The sequence below is a fragment of the Salmo trutta genome, chromosome 7, assembly GCF_901001165.1.
Source record: "Salmo trutta chromosome 7, fSalTru1.1, whole genome shotgun sequence".
NCBI lineage: Eukaryota > Metazoa > Chordata > Actinopteri > Salmoniformes > Salmonidae > Salmo > Salmo trutta.
Window position 1 is genome coordinate 25263444 of NC_042963.1, and position 17254 is coordinate 25280697.

The 17254-nt window shown below is 43.3% G+C and overlaps 1 protein-coding gene across 12 annotated transcripts in view; it reads right to left on the reverse strand.

The window, feature by feature from the left end:
- The window catches only part of LOC115197173 (membrane-associated guanylate kinase, WW and PDZ domain-containing protein 2), a 268454-nt gene that overhangs the window by 162488 nt on the left and 88712 nt on the right, over positions 1 to 17254 (reverse strand). For all 12 annotated transcript variants that reach the window (XM_029758463.1, XM_029758461.1, XM_029758462.1 and 9 more), the window contains exon 4: positions 4284 to 4518. In XM_029758463.1, the coding sequence (XP_029614323.1) occupies positions 4284 to 4518 (235 nt within the window). The remainder of the gene's footprint in view (positions 1 to 4283; positions 4519 to 17254) is intronic.

A 17254-nucleotide genomic window follows, 5' to 3' on the forward strand; every position in this document is an offset into this window, starting at 1 on the left:
TTTTCCCCTCATCAATTCACACACAATATCCCATAATGACAAAGCCGTTTTGCTAATTTAGTCACATGCGCCAAATACAACAGGTGTAGTAGACCTTACAGTGAAATGCTTACTTACGAGCCCTTAACCAACAATTAAGTAAAAATAAAATACAAATAAGAAATAAAAGTAACAAGTAATTATAGAGCAACAGTAAAATAACAATAGCGAGACTATATACAGGGGTCAATGTGCGGTGGCACCGGTTAGTTGAGGTAATATGTACATGTAGGTAGAGTTATTAAAGAGACTATGCATAGATGATAACAACAGACAGTAGCATCGGTGTAAAATAGGAGGGGGGGGGGCAATGCAAATAGTCTGGTTGGCCATTTGGTTAGATGTTCAGGAGTCTTATGGCTTGGGCATAGAAACTGTTAAGAAGCCTTTTGGAACAAAATATCACATTTACATAGGTATTCAGACCCTTTACTCAGTAACTTGTTGAAGCACTTTTGGCAGGGATTATAGCATCTTGGATATGACACTACTAGCTTGGCACACCTGTATTTTGGGAGATTCTTCTCTGCAAATATTCTTAAGCTCTGTCAGGTTGGATGGGTAGCGTTGCTGCAGAGATATTTTCAGTTCTCTCCAGAGATGTTCGATCGGGTTCAAGTCCGGGCTCTGGCTGGGCCACTCAAGGACATTCAGAGACTTGTCCCGAAGCCACTCCTGCGTTGGCATGGCTGTGTGCTTAGGGTCGTTGCCCTGTTTGAAGGTGAACCTTAGCCCCGGTCTGAGGTCATGAATGCTCTGGAGCAGTTTTTCATCAAGGATCTCTGTACTTTGCACAGTTCATCTTTGCTTCGGTCCTGACAATTCTTCCAGTCCCTGCTGTTGAAAAACATCTCCACAGCATGATGCTGCCACCACCATGCTTCCCCGTAGGGATGGTGACAGGTTTCCTCCTGATGTGAAGCTTGACATTCAGGCCAAAGAGTTCAATCTTCGTTTCATCAGACCACAGAATCTTGTTTCTCATGGTCTGAGAGTCTTTAGTTGCCTTTTGGCAAACTCCAGTGGGCTGTCATGTGTCTTTTACTGAGGTGTGGCTTCAGTCTGGCAACTCTATCATAAAGGCCTGATTGGTGGAGTGCTGCAGAGATGGTTGTCCTTCTGGAATGTTCTCCCATCTCCACAGAGGAACTCCAGAGCTCTTTCAGAGTGACCATCTGGTTCTTGGTCACCTCCCTGACCAAGGTCCTACTCCCCCGATTTCTCAGTTTGGCTGGGCAGCCAGCTCTGGGAAGAGTCTTGGTGGTTCCAAACTTCTTCCATTTTTAAGAATGATGAAGGTCACTGTGTTCTTGGGGACCTTCAATACTGCAGACATTTTTTAGTACCCTTCCCCAGATCTGTGCCTTGACACAATCCTGCCTCGGAGCTCTACGGAATATTCCTTAGACCTCATGGCTTGGTTTTTGCTCTGACATGCACTGCCAACCATGAGACCTTATATAGACAGGTGTGTGCCTTTCCAAATCATGTGCAATCAATTGATTTTATCACAGGTGGACTCCAATCAAGTTGTAGAAACATCTAAAGAATGATCAATGTAAACAGGATGCACCTGAGCTCAATTTTGAGTCTCATAGCAACGTGTCTGAATGCTTAAGTAAATAAGGTATTTCTGTTTTTATTTTTTAAGTCGTTTGCAAAATTTTCTAAAATCTGTTTTTGCTTTGTCATTGTGGGGTATTGTATGTAGATTGATGAGAAGCATGTTTAATTTAATCCATTTTAGAATAAGGCTGTAATGTAACAAAATGTGGAAAAAGTCAAGAGGTCTGAATACTTTCCGAATACACTAAGTTCAGGAGTAAAAATGTGCTTAACATGTCACAAAGTAAGTGGTATGGACTCACTCTGTGTGCAATAATAGTTTAACATCATTTTTTTAATTACTACCCTATCTCCAATACAATTATCTTTAAGGTCCCTCAGCCGAGCTGTGAATTTCAAGCACAGATTCAACCACAAAGACCAGAGTGGTTTTCCAATGGTTCACAAAGAAGGGCACCTATTAGTAGATGGTAAAAAAAAGCATTCAGTACATGTAATATCCCTTTGAGCATTGTGCAGTTATTAATTCAACTTTGGATAATGTATCAATACAAACAGTCTCGACAAAGGTACAGCCACCCTTCCTAACTACTTTGCCAGAGAGTAAGGAAACCACTCAGGGATTTCACCATCAATTGTAAATGAGAACTTGTTCTCAACTTGCCTACCTGGTTAAATAAAGGTGAAATAAAAAAAAATGAGGCCAATGGTGATTTTAAAACAGTTACAGAGTTTTTATGGCTGTGACAAGAGATAACCGAGGATGGATCATCAACATTGTAGTTACTCCACAATACTAACATAAATGACTGTGTAAAGAAGGAAGCATGTACAGAAAGAAAATATTCCAAAACATGCATGCTGTTTGCAATAAGGCACTAAATTAACCTCTCTAGGGTCGGCGGGACGAAATCGTCCCACCTACGTAACAGCCAGTGGAATCCTGTGGCGCGTTATTCAAATACCTTAGAAATGCTATTACTTCAATTTCTCAAACATATGACTATTTTACAGCATTTTAAAGACAAGACTCTCGTTAATCTAACCACACTGTCCGATTTCAAAAAGGCTTTACAACGAAAGCAAAACATTAGATTATGTCAGCAGAGTACCCAGCCAGAAATAATCAGACACCCATTTTTCAAGCTAGCATATAATGTCACAAAAACCCAGAAGACAGCTAAATGCAGCACTAACCTTTGATGATCTTCATCAGATGACACACCTAGGACATTATGTTATACAATACATGCATGTTTTGTTCAATCAAGTTCATATTTATATCAAAAACCAGCTTTTTACATTAGCATGTGACGTTCAGAACTAGCATACCCCCCGCAAACTTCCGGTGAATTTACAAAAAATTTACTAAATTACTCACGATAAACGTTCACAAAAAGCATAACAATTATTTTAAGAATTATAGATACAGAACTCCTCTATGCACTCGATATGTCCGATTTTAAAATAGCTTTTCGGTGAAAGCACATTTTGCAATATTCTAAGTAGATAGCCCGGCATCACAGGGCTAGCTATTTAGACACCCACCAAGTTTAGCACTCACCAAAGTCAGATTTACTATAAGATAAATGTCATTACCTTTGGTGTTCTTCGTCAGAATGCACTCCCAGGACTTCTACTTCAATAACAAATGTTGGTTTGGTCCCAAATAATCCATAGTTATATCCAAACAGCGGCGTTTTGTTCGTGCGTTCAAGACACTATCCAAAAGGGTAAAGAAGGGTGACGAGCACGACGCATTTCGTGACAAAAAAATTCGAAATATTCCATTACCGTACTTCGAAGCATGTCAACCGCTGTTTAAAATCAATTTTTATGCCATTTTTCTCGTAAAAAAGCGATAATATTCCGACCGGGAATCTGTGTTTAGGATAAAAGACGAAAGAAAATGAAAGCATGGGTCGACTCGGGCTCACGCCTACGCCCATTGTCCTCACATTAGCGCCAAAAGCGCTAATGTGTTTCAGCTTGGGGCTGCAATTACATCATTCAGCTTTTTCCCGCCTTCTGAGAGCCTATGGGAGCCGTAGGAAGTGTCACGTTACAGCAAAGATCCTCAGTCTTCAATAAACAGAGTCAAGAAGCTCAAGGAATGGTCAGACAGGCCACTTCCTGTAAGGAATCTTCTCAGGTTTTTGCCTGCCATATGAGTTCTGTTATACTCACAGACACCACTCAAACAGTTTTAGAAACTTTAGGGTGTTTTCTATCCAAAGCCAATAATTATATGCATATTCTAGTTACTGGGCAGGAGTAGTAACCAGATTAAATCGGGTACGTTTTTTATCCGGCTGTGCAAATACTGCCCCCTATCCCCAACAGGTTAATTCTGCAAAAAATGTGGCAAAGCAATGTACTTTTTGTGCTGAATACAAAGCCATTATGCAGCCACCATTCTAAGAAAAAAACGTAAATTTCACAATTAATTGAATACCTGAATTCCCACCAAATTCCCTGAACTCCATTCATTATTTACCCAGTAAAAGGTTTTATGTGCTATAATTCAGTGAATACCTGATGTATTTGTAACATTCAAAAATCCATTGTCCAACTGTTTTATTAGAATTGCTGTTAAAAACGTTTAACTATTTTGATGACCATTGTTAGTGTGTGTGTGCATGCATGCGTCCCCTGTCCCCACAAAAACACACACTTACTCTATGAAGTAGACCTCTCCTTTCTCTGTGTAGGCCATCTCCCAGTTGTCAGGCAGGGGTCCCAGTACCTCCTCATCCCCCTCAGAAAGTTTGGGGGGTGATTTGGGGGAGTCCCCCTCAGGGGGCTCATCTCGCTCTGTGGGGGGCTCAGTGGCGGGAGGGGGCAGTGTCGGGGCCTCCACCACAGAAACCTCCCCCGACCCATCTATGCTCTTGTCCTCATGCTCGCTTGTCTCTGTAGAAAACATAGCGAGAAACAAATCCAGAGATGTTTTAAAACGCTTCATACAATATGGTCTTTTCTCATACACCTCAGTCCCTTTGGGCTGATTCTGACTTGAGGTCTGCTGACTTCAGAAGTATGCATTGACATTGGTGGCGTTCCTGGCTGACTGCATTGCGGACATTGCATTGCATCAACCAATGGTTGTGCGCCATGTCATCAACTGTGCAGTAGGGCATCAGATTTCTATATCATACGATGTGGTTAGTTGATGCTAAACGTCTATCCGTGTGTTGTGAGATTTTGCAGGTGTCTAATGTAGTCAGGCAGGAATGCATTGATGAACGATCTCAACTCTGAAACGGCCCCTTCGTGATGGAAAGAGAGCTCTCTAGAGGAAACCACTTCCCTGTGGATTAATGTTGAGCAAAGAAGAACACAGCTCTAGTGGTCCAAAGACTCTTTTCACACTCTCTTAAAACAGACTATTTACACGGGACAAGACAAACACACATCCGACTCCTACGCCATCTTGGATCAGACCAATTCATCCGGGTTTTGGCACCAAGTGTTAGCAATTGATGCTATTTTTCAATAATACAAACCCCAAAACAAATCATGGGGAGAAAAATATGTTTATTCAGAGAGGACAAATCATAGATGTTATGCTGGGAGGTAATGTTCATTCCCCCTGTCCTCAGCTTTTCTCCCCCGAACAAAGGAACAGGATGCCATTTATAACCCCCCACCCTAGCCTGGGGTTGACCAATCAGAAGTCCTTGCAGTACCACTGGGCCAATGGCCAAAACACAAGTACCCTGCTCCAGATTCAATGTATAGAACGTAGCACACGTAGCTCTGAATTCAGGAGTGACATTCCACAGATTCTAAACAGCTGTTGAACTGAAACCCAACTCCTATTTACAATTCCCTGTTGACCATTAGTACTCTAGTTTTAAGTCCTCTCATCCTCTGTGTTGTGTATTTATCTTCAAAATATTCTTATATACCGAACAGTGTATTTATGATGTTTGCTACAGCTTTCTCTAACCAAATGTGAATTCATGGATGTTAGAAGGTCTTTATTGACCTCTAGTTGGGAACACTAACATCATAGCGTGTGTTTAAAGAAAGGTAATGAATTCTGTGTGTTTGTGGGACACTTAATGATTGCAACTTGCTGAAAAGTGTCAACAATGTTCCTTTCATCGAGTTTAAAGAGTACAGCAAATATGGTACTTACAGAGTGACTCAAACATGATTTAGACCTTGTTTTTGAAAAACTGTTTATTTCTGTATTTCATGATTGCAACTTGCTGAAAAGTGTCAACCATGTTCCTGTCATCTGGATTAAGCAGTACAGCAAAAATGGTACTTACAGAGTGCATCAAACATGATTTAGACCTATGATTTAGCGGAACGCCTCACCAATATCCAATGGTATAGCGTGGCGCGAAATGCAAAAACCTCCATTTTTCAAACATATGACTATTTTACACCATTTTAAAGACAAGACTCTCCTTTATCTAACCACATTGTCCGATTTCAAAAAGGCTTTACAACGAAAGCAAAACATTAGATTATGTCAGGAGAGTACCCAGCCAGAAATAATCAGACACCCATTTTTCAAGCTAGCATATAAATGTCACAAAAACCAAAACCACAGCTAAATGCAGCACTAACCTTTGATGATCTTCATCAGATGACACTCCTAGGACATTATGTTATACAATACATGCATGTTTTGTTCAATCAAGTTCATATTTATATCAAAAACCAGCTTTTTACATTAGCATGTTTTGTTCAGAACTAGCAAACCCACCGCAAACTTCCGGTGAATTTACTAAATTACTCACGATAAACGTTCACAAAAAACATAACAATTATTTCAAGAATTATAGATACAGAACTCCTTTATGCAATCGCGGTACCCGATTTTAAAATAGCTTTTCGGTGAAAGCACATTTTGCAATATTCTGAGTAGATAGCCCGGCCATCATGGCTAGCTATTTTTTATGGCCTGCCATATGAATTCTGTTATACTCACAGACACAATTCAAAGAGTTTTAGAAACTTTAGGGTGTTTTCTATCCACATCTACTAATTATATGCATATTCTAGTTTCTGGGCAGGAGTATTAACCAGATTAAATCGGGTACGTTTTTTTATCCGGCCCAGTAACTAGAATATGCGTGCACGAGGCGACCCCATGTTTTTATTCTTTAGTCTTTGAATGTCAACAACGACTCCCGGTCGGAATATTATCGCTTTTTTACGAGAAAAATAGCATAAAAATTGATTTTAAACAGCGGTTGACATGCTTCGAAGTACGGTATTGGAATATTTCGATTTTTTTTGTCACGAAACGCGTCGGGCGTGTAACCCTTCGTCACCCTTGGATAGTGTCTTGAACGCACGAACAAAACGCCGCTATTTGGATATAACTATGGATTATTTTGAACCAAACCAACATTTGTAATTGAAGTAGCAGTCCTGGGAGTGCATTCTGATGAAGAACAGCAAAGGTAATCAAACTTTTCTAATAGTAAATCGGAGTTTGGTGAGGGTCAAACTTGGTGGGTGTCATAATAGCTAGCCGTGATGGCTGGGCTATCTACTCAGCGTATTGCAAAATGTGCTTTCACCGAAAAGCTATTTTAAAATCGGACATAGCGAGTGCATAAAGGAGTTGTGTATCTATAATTCTTAAAATAATTGTTATGTTTTTTGTGAACGTTTATCGTGAGTAAATTAGTAAATTCACCGGAAGTGTTCGGTGGGAATGCTAGTTCTGAACGTCAAATGCTAATGTTAAAAGCTGGTTTTTGATATAAATATGAACTTGATTGAACAAAACATGCATCTATTGTATAACATAATGTCCTAGGCGTGTCATCTGATGAAGATCATCAAAGGTTAGTGCTGCATTTAGCTGTGGTTTTGTTTTTTGTGACATTATATGCTAGCTTGAAAAATGGGTTTCTGATTATTTCTGGCTGGGTACTATGCTGACATAATCTAATGTTTTGCTTTCGCTGTAAAGCCTTTTTGAAATCGGACAGTGTGGTTAGATTAACGAGAGTCTTGTCTTTAAAATGCTGTAAAATAGTCATATGTTTGAAAAATTGAAGTTTTCGGATTTTAGAGGAATTTGTATTTCGCGCCAAGCCTATCATTGGATATTGGAGCAGGTGTTCCGCTAGGGGAACGTCTAGATGTAAGAGGCTAACTACCTCTCTCTACCTCTACCTCTCTCTAACTCTACCTCTCACTCTACCTCTACCTCTCACTCTACCTCTACCTACCTCTCTCACAACCTCTACCTACATCTCTCACAACCTCTACCTACCTCCTTCTCTACCTCTCTCTACCTCTCTCACTACCTCTACCTCTCTCACTACCTCTACCTTTCTCACTACCTCTACCTCTCTCACTACCTCTACCTCTCTCACTACCTCTACCTCTCTCACTACCTCTACCTCTCTCACTATCTCTACCTCTCTCACTACCTCTACCTACCTCCTTCTCTACCTCTCTCTCTCTACCTACCTCTCTCTCTCTCTCTACCTGAACCTACCTCTCTCTCTCTCTACCTACGTCTCTCTACCTCTACCTCTCTCTCTACCTCTACCTACCCCTCTCTCTCTCTCTCTCTCTCTCTACCTCTCTCTACCTCTCTCTCTCTACCTCTCTCTCTCTACCTCTCTCTCTATCTCTCTCTCTCTACACCTCTCTCTCTCTCTACCTCTCTGTCTCTACCTACCTCTCTCACAACCTCTACCTACTTCCTTCCCTACCTCTCTCTACCTCTCTCACTACCTCTACCTCTCTCACTACCTCTACCTCTCTCACTACCTCTACCTCTACCTCTCTCTACCTCTTCCTCTCTCACTACCTCTACCTCTCTCACTATCTCTACCTCTCTCACTACCTCTACCTACCTCCTTCTCTACCTCTCTCTCTCTACCAACCTCTCTCTCTCTACCTGAACCTACCTCTCTCTCTCTACCTCTACCTACCTCTCTCTCTACCTACCTCTCTCTCTACCTCTACCTACCTCTCTCTCACCCTCTCTCTACCTTTCTCTCACCCTCTCTCTACCTCTCTCTCTCTCTCTCTCTCTACCTCTACGTCTCTCTACCTCTACGTCTCTCTACCTCTCTCTCTACCTCTACCTCTACCTCTCTCTCTACCTCTACCTACCTCTCTCTCTCTCTACCTCTCTATCTACCTCTCTCTCTCTCTCTCTACCTCTACCTACCCCTCTCTCTCTCTCTCTCTCTCTACCTCTACCTACCTCCCTCTCTCTCTCTCTACCTCTCTCTCTCTCTACCTCTCTCTACCTCTCTCTCTCTCTACCTTTCTCTCTCTACCTCTCTCTCTACCTCTCTCTCTCTACACCTCTCTCTCTCTCTACACCTCTCTCTCTCTGTACACCTCTCTCTCTCTCTACACCTCTCTCTCTCTCTCTCTCTACCTCTCTCTCTCTACCTCTCTCGCTCTACCTCTCTCGCTCTACCTCTCTCGCTCTACCTCTCTCTCTACCTCTCTCTCTCTACCTCTCTCGCTCTACCTCTCTCTCTCTACCCCTCTCTCTACCCCTCTCTCTACCTCTACCTACCTCTCTACCTACCTACCTCTCTCTCTCTCTCTCTCTCTACCTACCTCTCTCTCTACATCAGTGGTTCTTAACCTTGTTGGAGGTACTGACCCCCACCAGTTTCATATGCGCATTCACCGACCCCTTCTTAATTGGAAAAATAAAATTCAAAACATAGGTATATATTTTACTGGTGCACAAAATGAACCGTGCATCAACATCAGTGTTCAAAGAACAGCGAGCGTTGTGTTCTTGTATTGTCCATCTCCATGCAGCTTAAGGAAGTGTTCTCTTAGTTTTGCCAGTGCTAGACTAGAATTGCTCAACTTGGCATTGCAAATCATGCAGTTAGGACGCTGACTCTCATCACGTTCCGTTATACATGTGAATCCATATTGTACATATTCGTCCGACCACTTTCTTTTTTTGCTCGACATAGTTAGTATGAAGGGATTAAAATATTAAGAAAGAAATCACATGACGTACCATCACGACAGTCACAATTCGAATACTGAGCGCGCCAAATTCCCTGCAGCACAGATAGGCCAAGCGATGTTGCGTGATCACCTGCAGCCAATGATGGCCAAGCGGGGCGTGTCATCACGAATCATATGAGTCGGGTGTGTGGCTTGACCTCCGGCGAACCCCTGAGACTGACTCACCGAACCCCTGGGGTTCGATCGAACCCAGGTTAAGAACCACTGCTCTACATCTACCTGCCTCTCTCTCTACCTCTACCTACCTCTCTCTCTACCTCTCTCTCTCTCTCTCTACCTCTACGTCTCTCTACCTCTCTCTCTACCTCTACCTACCTCTCTACCTCTACCTACCTCTCTCTCTCTACCTTTCTCTATCTACCTCTCTCTCTACCTCTACCTACCCCCCTCTCTCTCTCTACCTCTCTCTCTCTACCTCTCTCTCTCTACCTCTCTCTCTCTACCTCTCTCTCTCTACCTCTCTCTCTCTACCTCACTCTCTACCTCTCTACCTCTCTCTCTCTACCTCTCTCTCTGCCTCTCTCTCTCTACCTCTCTCTACACCTCTCTCTACCTCTCTGTCTCTACCTCTCTCTCTCTACCTCTCTCTCTCTACCTCTCTCTCTCTACCTCTCTCTCTCTACCTCTCTCTCTACCTCTCTCTCTACCCCTCTCTCTCCCCTCTCTCTACCCCTCTCTCTACCCCTCTCTCTACCCCTCTCTCTACCCCTCTCTCTACCCCTCTCTCTCTACCTCTGCCTACCCCTCTCTCTACCTCCCTCTCTACCTACCTCTCTCTCTACCTACCTCTCTCTCTCTCTCTACCTACCTCTCTCTCTACCTCTACCTACCTCTCTCTCTACCTCTACCTACCTCTCTCTCTACCTCTACCTACCTCTCTCTCTACCTCTACCTACCTCTCTCTCTACTTACCTCTCTCTCTACCTCTACCTCTACCTCTCACACTCTCTCTACCTCTCACACTCTCTCTACCTCTCACTCTCTCTCTACCTCTCACTCTCTCTCTCTACCTCTCACTCTCTCTCTCTACCTCTACCTCTCTCTCTACCTCTACCTACCTCTCTCTACCTCCACCTACCTCTCTCTACCTCAACCTACCTCTCTATTTACCACTCTCTCTACACCTCTCTCTCTACCTCCACCTACCTTTGTCTCTCAACCTACCTACCTCTACCTACCCTCTCTCTCTCTACCTCTACCTACCTACCTCTCTACCTCTCTCTCTACCTCTACCTACCTACCTCTCTCTCTACCTCTACCTACCTCTCTCTCTCTCTCTACCTCTACCTACCTCTCTCTACCTCTACCTACCTCTCTCTCTACCTCTACCTACCTCTCTCTACCTCTACCTACCTCTTTCTCTCTCTATTTACCTCTCTCTACACCTCTCTCTCTATCTCTCTACCACCACCTACCTTTGTCTCTCAACCTACCTACCTCTACCTACCTCTCTCTCTACCTCTACCTACCTCTCTCTCTCTACCTCTACCTACCTCTCTCTCTCTACCTCTACCTACCTCTCTCTCTCTACCTCTACCTACCTCTCTCTCTCTACCTCTACCTACCTCTCTCTCTCTACCTCTACCTACCTACCTCTCTCTCTACCTACCTCTCTCTCCCTACCTACCTCTCTCTCTCTACCTACCTCTCTCTCTCTACCCTACCTCTCTCTCTCTACATACCTCTCTCTACCTCTACCTACCTCTCTCTACCTCTACCTACCTCAACCTACCTCTACCTACCTCTACCTACCTCTCTCTACCTCTACCTCTCTCTCTACCTACCTCTCTACCTACCTCTCTCTCTTCCTACCACTCTCTCTCTCTTCCTACCACTCTCTCTCTCTTCCTACCACTCTCTCTCTCTTCCTACCACTCTCTCTCTCTTCCTACCTCTCTCTCTCTCTTCCTACCTCTCTCTCTCTCTTCCTACCTCTCTCTCTCTCTTCCTACCTCTCTCTCTCTCTCTCTTCCTACCTCTCTCTCTCTCTACCTACCTCTCTCTCTCTCTACCTACCTCTCTCTCTCTTCCTACCGCTCTCTCTCTCTTCCTACCGCTCTCTCTCTCTTCCTACCTCTCTCTCTCTCTTCCTACCTTTCTCTCTCTCTACCTACCTCTCTCTCTCTCTTCCTACCTCTCTCTCTCTCTTCCTACCTCTCTCTCTCTTCCTACCTCTCTCTCTCTTCCTACCTCTCTCTCTCTTCCTACCTACCTACCTACCTCTCTCTACCTACCTCTCTCTCTACCTACCTCTCTCTCTACCTACCTCTCTCTCTCTACCTACCTCTCTCTCTACCTACCTCTCTCTCTACCTACCTCTCTCTCTACCTACCTCTCTCTCTACCTACCTCTCTCTCTACCTACCTCTCTCTCTACCTACCTCTCTCTCTACCTACCTCTCTCTCTACCTACCTCTCTCTCTACCTACCTCTCTCTCTTCCTACCTCTCTCTCTCTCTCTTCCTACCTCTCTCTCTCTCTTCCTACCACTCTCTCTCTCTTCCTACCTCTCTCTCTCTCTTCCTACCTCTCTCTCTCTCTTCCTACCTCTCTCTCTCTCTTCCTACCTACCTCTCTCTCTCTTCCTACCTACCCCTCTCTCTCTACCTACCTACCTCTCTCTCTACCTACCTACCTCTCTCTCTACCTACCTACCTCTCTCTCTACCTACCTACCTCTCTCTCTACCTACCTACCTCTCTCTCTACCTACCTACCTCTCTCTCTACCTACCTACCTCTCTCTCTACCTACCTACCTCTCTCTCTACCTACCTCTCTCTCTACCTACCTCTCTACCTACCTCTCTCTCTACCTACCTCTCTCTCTACCTACCTCTCTCTCTACCTACCTCTCTCTCTACCTACCTCTCTCTCTACCTACCTCTCTCTCTCTACCTACCTCTCTCTCTCTCTACCTACCTCTCTCTACCTACCTCTCTCTCTCTACCTACCTCTCTCTACCTACCTCTCTCTACCTACCTCTCTCTACCTACCTCTCTCTACCTACCTCTCTCTACCTACCTCTCTCTACCTACCTCTCTCTACCTACCTCTCTCTACCTACCTCTCTACCTACCTACCTCTCTCTACCTACATCTCTACCTACATCTCTACCTACATCTCTACCTCTACCGTCTTCTCTCTCTACCTCTACCGTCTTCTCTCTACCTCTACCGTCTTCTCTCTCTACCTCTACCGTCTTCTCTCTCTACCTCTACCGTCTTCTCGCTCTACCTCTACCGTCTTCTCGCTCTACCTCTACCGTCTTCTCGCTCTACCTCTACCGTCTTCTCGCTCTACCTCTACCGTCTTCTCGCTCTACCTCTACCGTCTTCTCGCTCTACCTCTACCGTCTTCTCGCTCTACCTCTACCGTCTTCTCGCTCTACCTCTACCGTCTTCTCGCTCTACCTCTACCGTCTTCTCGCTCTACCTCTACCGTCTTCTCGCTCTACCTCTACCGTCTTCTCGCTCTACCTCTACCGTCTTCTCGCTCTACCTCTACCGTCTTCTCGCTCTACCTCTACCGTCTTCTCGCTCTACCTCTACCGTCTTCTCGCTCTACCTCTACCAGTGGAACGGAAGAAGAATTCCTCACTACTATGTGGGACTGATACCAGTGTGGAAGAGCTGGTCAATTTGAAAGGACTTTGTGAATGATTACCTTGACAAGAGGACAAGAGGATTGAATATTCCTGTCTGGCAGACAAGTGAAATATGTTTGAAATTATTTTCCTTACGAGTTTCCTCCTAATACAGGATGTGGTGGTGTTTCCATTTCTAACACAAAGATGCGTCAGAAGGATGAGGGACACTTGGCTAGAAACGTATTGACGCCCCTCTCTACACTATGCCACAGTAGTCAATCAAAGTAGTTGTTGGGTTTGTACGTATGCACCATTCACATCAAGGGCAGGTATTCAATGAACCTGTTATGACTAGGGGGCAGTATTTGTACGGTCGGATAAAAAAACGTACCCGATTTAAACTGGTTACTACTCGTGCCCAGAAACGAGAATATGCATATAATTAGTAGATTTGGATAGAAAACACTCTAACGTTTCTAAAACTGTTTGAATGGTGTCTGTGAGTATAACAGAACTCATATGCCAAGCCAAAACCTGAGAAGATTCCATACAGGAAGTGCCCTATCTGACAATTTGTTCTCCTTCTGTGGCATCTCTATCAAAAATACAGCATCTCTGCTGTAACGTGACATTTTCTAAGGCTTCCATTGGCTCTCAGAAGGCGCCAGAAAGTGGAATGACGTCTCTGCAGTCTCTGGGCGAAAAACAGCAGGAGTTTTTGTGAGTGGTCAGGCAGGGAACAATGACACTGGAGTGTGCGTCCACGAGAGGACTCCATGTTTTTCTTTCAGTCTTTGAATGAATACAACGTCACCCGGTTGGAATATTATCGCTATTTTACGAGAAAAATTGCATAAAAATTGATTTTAAACCGCGTTTGACATGCTTCGAAGTACGGTAATGGAATATTTTGAAATGTTTTGTCACTAAATGCACTCGCGCGTCCCCCTTCGGATACTGACCTGAACGCACGAACAAAACGGAGCTATTTCAATATAACTATGGATTATTTGGAACCAAAACAACATTTGTTGTTGAAGTAGAAGTCCTGGGAGTGCATTCTGACGAAGAACAGCAAAGGTAATCCAATTTTTCTTATAATAAATCTGAGTTTGGTGAGGGCCAAACTTGGTGGGTGTCAAATTAGCTAGCCGTGATGGCCGGGCTATCTACTCAGAATATTGCAAAATGTGCTTTCGCCGAAAAGCTATTTTTAAATCTGACACCGCGATTGCATAAAGGAGTTCTGTATCTATAATTCTTAAAATAATTGTTATGTATTTTGTAAACGTTAATCGTGAGTAATGTAGTAAATTCACCGGAAGTTTGCGGTGGGTATGCTAGTTCTGAACATCACATGCTAATGTAAAAAGCTGTTTTTTGACCTTGATTGAACAAAACATGCATGTATTGTATAACATAATGTCCTAGGAGTGTCATCTGATGAAGATCATCAAAGGTTAGTGCTGCATTTAGCTGTGGTTTTGTTTTTTGTGACATATATGCTTGCTTTGAAAATGGCTGTGTGATTATTTTTGGCAGGGTACTCTCTTGACAAAATCTACTGTTTTGCTTTCACTGTAAAGCCTTTCTGAAATCGGACAACGTGGTTAGATTAATGAGAGTCTGGTATTTTACCTTTCTGGGCAACATGCGACGTTTGCGTCCCACCCTAGTCAACAGCCAGTGGAATCGCGTTGCGCGAAATACAAATACCTCAAATGCTATAACTTCAATTTCTTAAACATATGACTATTTTACACCATTTTATACATACACCTCTCCTGAATCGAACCACGTTATCCGATTTCAAAAAGGCTTTACAGCAAAAGCAAAACATTAGATTATGTTAGGAGAGTACCCTGCGAAAAATAATCACACTGCCATTTTCAAAGCAACTAGCATGCATCACAAATACCCAAAAGACAGCTAAATGCAGCACTAACCTTTGACAATCCACAACAAATGTAGTTTTGTTCGAAAAAGTTAATTTATGTCCCAATAGCTCCTACTTGTTAGCACGTTCCGAAGGCTACTCATAATGTACGAGGCACGCAGAACTTGTCGTCACGAATGTGCAAAAAATATATATTTACGTTCGTTCAAACATGTCAAACGTTGTATAACATAAATCTTTAGGGCCTTTTTCAATCAGAGCTTCAATAATATTCAAGGCGGACAATTGCATTGTCTTACTAAACGTTTCGGAACGAGAGGGTACCCACGGGCACACGCATCATAGTAGTAATGGCCCTCCCTCTATGACCAACTTTCCAGGCCTCTTGTTCGGTCAGTTTTTACCGGAGAAGACTCAAACCACTTTGTAAAGACTGTTGACATCTAGTGGAATGAATCCTAACTCACGGTGTGTTTCATACGCAAAGTGTTGAAGGTGATTCCACAAATCAGATTTCCACTTCCTGCATGGAATCTTCTCAGGTTTTGGCCTGCCATATGAGTTCTGTTATACTCACAGACACCATTCAAACAGTTTTGCTAACTTTTGAGTGTTTTCTATCCAAATCTACTAATTATACGCATATTCTAGTTACTGGGCAGGAGTAGTAACCAGATTAAATCGGGTACGTTTTTTATCCAGCCGTGCAAATACTACCCCCTAGCCCCAACAGGTTTTAAAATGGTGTAAAATAGTCATATGTTTGAGAAATTTAAGTTATAGCATTTATGAGGTAATTGTATTTCGCGCCACACGATTCCACTGGCTGTTGACTAGGTGGGACGCAAGCGTGGATCCTATGCCTATTCCTGGTTACCAAAGTTGTGGCAAGGGTTGTGTTATTTGGGATATGTCATACCTCATGTAAGACATTCTGTGAATTCTCCTTTTTCACACCGTCATAAACATGTGATTACAGAAACGGCGTGATTCTTTGCGATTGCTTTTCCCTCATGTATTTCTAAAATAGCACGGGAAGTTATTAATATGGCTAACTCTTTGGAAATCCTAGCTAATAGTACAGTTGAGAGTCTTGAGTTAATTACTGCTGAGATGGTTTCCATTCGGACTGTGGCGATGCAAAAAAGTTTGGCCCTTGATTATCTTCTGTCCACACAAGGGGGTACATGTGCTGTTATTGCTGTTGAATGCTGTACTTACAAACTGACCTAATTCAAAAGATCAGGGTCTGCTGAAATCCGATGGTTACGTGATGGGGGATATCATAAGATTCATCAACCGTGTCCTTTTGGAGATGGGTGTCAGTGGTGTTCACAAGAATGTGGTGGGGGTCATAAGGGTCTTCATCACACCAAGCCTCATGATTGTGGTCAATGTGTCTGTGGTAACTGAACTCGGTGCTGTAACAAACCATGCTCTCTCAGGTGTGGTATCTGTCACGGCTCCTCCTCTGCAGTGCAGGGGTGGTTCCTCCTGCAGGCAGAGGAGGGTCATTAGTGATTGGAGCTGGCGTGATTGGAGCCACCTGGGCTCAGGGTATAAAACTGCTCCCCTAACCTCTCTCTCTCTCTCTCTCACCCTGCTCCTCCAGGTATGATCCTGTTTTGTTTGTTCCTTTGTAGGTTTATTTAGTTTCCACTCAGTCATGTTCACACACACATATTCACGCATCCATGCACCTTACATTATGACATTTCCACACCTCATTCCTTTTTCTTTGTTTAGAGTTAATAGTTTTGTTTTACAATAAATAACCTTTTGAATTGGCCTATACCAGTTGTTGATGTCCCCTCATTTTTGCCAGAGGCTATGAGCCGGCCTGTGACAAGTGGGGGCTCAGTCTTACTTTAGTATTTTAGTTTACTTTTAACATTTTGTCATAGTTGGTTAAGGTTTTGTCTATTGTCTTTGCTTTATCATTGGTACGTTTTGTTTATTTGTAATTTGGCTTATTTTACTATTGTTTTAAAGTTAACTTGGGTTAGTTTAGTTCAGATTGCCAATTTTTTGGGGGGTTTGAGGGGATGTTTTGGTTGGGCCAATATTGTTGGAGAGAGCATTGAGAGCCATGTGTTCTTTTCGTTCAGTTAGGTAGCTAAATTTGGTTTGCAATTCACTCTGGGTTTTCTGGGTTTTTGTTCAAGTGGGAGT